The sequence below is a fragment of the Gordionus sp. m RMFG-2023 genome, chromosome 3 (genome assembly GCF_954871325.1).
Source record: "Gordionus sp. m RMFG-2023 chromosome 3, tfGorSpeb1-WG-v2, whole genome shotgun sequence".
In the NCBI taxonomy this organism is placed as follows: Eukaryota; Metazoa; Nematomorpha; class Gordioida; order Chordodea; family Parachordodidae; genus Gordionus; species Gordionus sp. m RMFG-2023.
In genome coordinates, this window is record NC_088777.1 from 25,236,505 (window position 1) to 25,240,920 (window position 4,416).

Genomic DNA, 4,416 nt, shown 5'->3' on the forward strand with positions numbered 1-4,416 from the left:
CTTTATTTTTAATTACTTTCAGAGCTCCGTTTATATTCCTAGAATTCTTTTCTCGCTGTTTGGCTAATCTGTATATTTTATTTTGCCCTTCTTTGGTATGTAGGTCATCGTATGCCATAACTTTAGCCCTAGCCACCGCCTTTGTAGCTATTCTCTTGGATTTTTTGTAATTTGTCTTGTCATCTGGGTTTTTGGATTTGTACCATATTTTATATAGGGCTCTTTTCTCTTTTATAGTGGTTTGTACATCTTTATAGTTCTTTGCATGATTTGTTGCCTCCCTTTGTCAAGCCTAATGTCGATTTGGCAGTGTCTATTAGTTTGGATAAAAGGTCTGTCCACATTTTTTCACTGACTTGTGAGGAATCTATTGTTTTAATGTTTGCATTGATTGCAAAGGCATCTGTTTTTAATCTACCCCATTTGATGCATTGTTCAAGTTTTGTCTTGTTTTGAATGGATTTATTTGTGATGTGTAAATCCATGACTAGTAGCTTGTGTTGCGCGGCAATATCTTCTCCTGGGATGACTTTGCAGTCTATTACATCTTTTAATCATCTGCAAGAGATAGTAATCTATCTGGGTTTTCCTTGTACCACTTTCATATGTTATAGTAAGCGTTGGTTAAGGCAAGGTCAAAGGCTTGCGCAAATTTCAGTACATGCTCTCCTTCATCATTTCTTTCTCCATATCCAAAACCACCATGATGCCTTTTGTATCTATCTCTTGCTTTTCCCACATGCGCATTTATGTTACCATTTATTATAACTAGGTCATCCTTAGGGATATCCATTACAGTTTCATCAAAGATAGCTCTAAATCTTTTTTTCTTCCTTACAACCCGTTGAACAGCATATACTGAAAGGATGTGTAGTATTGATTGACCAATGCAGAGGTTTATCTTCATTAGTTATCAGAGATCCTGCTGATTTCTACTACTGAGGAGGTTAGATCTTAACTGAGGATGATACTGACACCGTTCCTATTGCTAACAATTCCATTATAATACAATTTATACCCATCTCCAATCATTAAAGTCTTCTGACCTTTCCATTTCGTCTCTTGTGCACACTATATTAACTTGTTCAACATTGATGCCAATTCTCTCGTCTTACCTTTAAGTGTACCAATATTCAAACTTGCTAACCTTGTCTTCTTTGCTTTGACCTTTATTTTTCTTTTCGCAGGATAAAGGTCTACATCCTGCGCGTCGCTTGGAGGGAACGTCCTAGCTTTCATTTTCATATTTTCATTTGTGCCCTTCATTTTTGTTTATTGGACAAGTATCCTTAGCACCCGGCTGTCCAAGCCTGTCGGTGACCGGGGTCTCATCTCTAAGCTTTGAAATTCATTTTACCATATGTCTTTATACATCAGTCATCGAAGAAAAATCCGAAAATTTTTACGTTCCTTACCAGGATCGAACCTGGGACCTTCTGTTTCCAAGCCTACATCATAACCCACTAAGCCACCCTTAGGAGTGTCCCAGAATGTCACAAACTATGGGAAAACATCGTTATGCAATTGCAAAATGGGTTACATGAATAAAAGGTGCATGTGTTTCAAGAACAACCTTAAAATGTTCAACGAAATGTCATATAGCTTTGAAAAATTGTTGCAATAAATAATTTTTTTTTAAATTCAAATTTTTTTAAAATATATTATCATGTGAAAATATTTAATATTTTACAAAAATTTACAAAAACAAAATGTCTTAACCTTATCCCTTTTCATTCATTATATGCCTTAATTTTATACTATTTACTTTTATAAACATTCTCTTTTTAAATCCCTTATTTTGGCATTTTAATTATATGGTGCCAGCCAGACGGCAGAAAGAAAAAGCAATTATATTATTTGTTTTTCCCAATAAGCAACTAAATTTGTATTACATGGGGATTCGGAAAAGATTCCGATAGATCTCGAATCCCAACTTTGGGATTCCGAATCCCACATGATTCATATATATAGACTAAAATATATCATAATTTTATATAAATTAAAAATATTATTTATATATTATTTATAATATTTATTTAAATAATAATATTTTATAATATAATTGAATTAAACACTAACATATTAAAGTGCACAACCCGAACCAATCCGAACATGCTGTTTTAAGTCCACATTGCATTGAGTTCATTTAAACAAAGTAGGGCTAACTTAGGCTTCAATTCGTTCAACTTTTTTTATGAACAGTCTATGCATATCATAAATCTGTATTTATGGGGATATTTCATTTTAGTTAATTTGGGATTAATTTATGCAATATGTATATTTTTACATTATTTTCGTATATAATATGACTATTCATATTTAAATGGCATCCATCCTTTAACCAAATCGTATTTATATCATTAATATCGTCCTTCTTATCAATTAAATTATTTATAGAAGCTTTGTAATCACAAGTTAGTCGTATTTCTTCATCATAAAATGCTAATATTTCCATATAATGATCTATTTAAAAAATAAAATATTTAAAATTGAATTTTTTAATAAAATTTAAATCATAAGATATTTCGATTATAATCAGATAGTTATTCACATTTGACTCTTTATATTCTAACATTTCATATTAGATCTGATGGAATATTTTATGTAATAATTTTGTAATCATATTCATTTTTATTAATTGAAATTCTATTTATTAAATCTCTATAAAAAATCAATAAAATAAACAAATTAATATAGATTATCTTTATATAAAAGGTATAAATAATGACAATATATATTAACATAACCATAAGGGTATCTATGTTTTTTAAGTAATGTGGGGAGGGGGGGGGAGTAACTTTTGGGTATTTTTCCTCACACATTTTATTGAATAGCTTTAGGTATACTATTTTTAAAATAATTTTAGTCATTGGCTTAAGTTAGAGAATGTTTAAGTCTAAAATTAATTAGAATTTCTAAAAAATTTAAATGAATTTAAAGTGGTAAAACATTTATTAGCACTTATTAACACAACAAAAAAGGCAATTTAGTTTTTTTTAAATAGTTTTTGAGAGCACCCTATTAAAAAACCAAATAAAATACAGTGGCGCACTTCTTTTTTTCTAAAGTTTTGCATTGTATTTTTTTTAAAAATTTTAACGGAGAGAGAAGGATGAGGAGAGGGAAAGTATATGGGAATCAGATTTTATTTTAAATACCAAACTTTGTAAATTTTTAATGTGAAAGGCTAATTCTGCCCCTCTTCTCCCCCCCCCCCCCCGTATGATATAGACGGTCTATTCTAATATTCCATTTTACCGCCATTATTTTAACCAATATCTAAAATTTTAAGTACTGGCTGTTTTTTGATTGGTGTGAATTGCTTATTTTAAAAATAAATTTCAATATCACATTTATTTTTTATAAATCATTTGCTTTTTTTTGCATATTAAAATATTTAATGATTTTTATTTTTTATAGCTATTATAATAATCATCATAATTCTGATTCTTAGATTTGTGTTATGTTGTAAAGTGTGGAAATTTAAAGAAAAAAAATATTTAAAAGTGTGAAACAAAATCTATTCTCAAAATTCTATAATTCATAGCTTCTTAACAGTTGGGCCGTTTATTTTTTTATTCAACCACGGGGAAGATATCTGAGGTATCGTGCCGCATGATATACTTTTTTTTTGTTTTTGGTCGCGTGACTTTTTGCTAAATTTTGCTTAAGCTTAATATGCTCAATTAAACAAGCTGATTGCTCATAATATTGAATTATAAATAATATTATAGATATATAAAATATGTAAATAATATTATAAATATATAATATAAATTATACTATATTAATTATATGTAAATTATGTAAATAATATTAATTATTATATTATAATTAAATTAAATATTACAATTATATATTACTAAAATTTATATTAATACAATTTAGATATTTTTTTTATATCAAATTATTAAAATTATATTATGTTAAATATTACAAGTATATATTTATTAAAATTTATATTAATACCATTTATATTAAATTTGATTTTAATATTAATTATGTATATTTTTTTTCCGGTCATGGGATACTTTATTTGAATATTTACTGATATGATATGATGTCAAAATATATTAGCAAATAATTAATTTTTTAAAAAGGTAAATTTGATTTTAATATTAATTAGGTAATTATATTAAATATTTGATTAAGGTATTTATTAAATATATATTAATACAATTAATAAATTTTTCTTTATATGATGTTAATTAATAAATTATATTAAATAGGTAAATAATATTATAAATATATAAAATATGCAGGGTTGGGCAGCATCGAGGATATTTGTATCTAAGATATCTTTTTTAAAATTTTGGAAAGTATCTTGTATCCAGTATCTAAGATATATTTAAAAGTATTTGTATCTTAACCAACTTTGTATTCAAAAGATACAGATATTTTTAAAAAAATTTATAT

General features: G+C 27.0%; 1 protein-coding gene across 1 annotated transcript; it reads right to left on the bottom strand.

Annotated features, from left to right (window-relative positions):
- Positions 1-251: 251 nt before the first annotated feature.
- On the bottom strand, positions 252-1,266 carry LOC135926827 (uncharacterized). The gene is made up of 2 exons (XM_065462757.1): positions 1,116-1,266; positions 252-538 (listed from the first exon to the last, which is right to left on the bottom strand). Exons 1-2 carry the CDS (start codon positions 1,264-1,266, stop codon positions 252-254), a joined length of 438 nt encoding a protein of 145 aa, XP_065318829.1.
- Between the last annotated feature and the right edge of the window lie 3,150 nt (positions 1,267-4,416).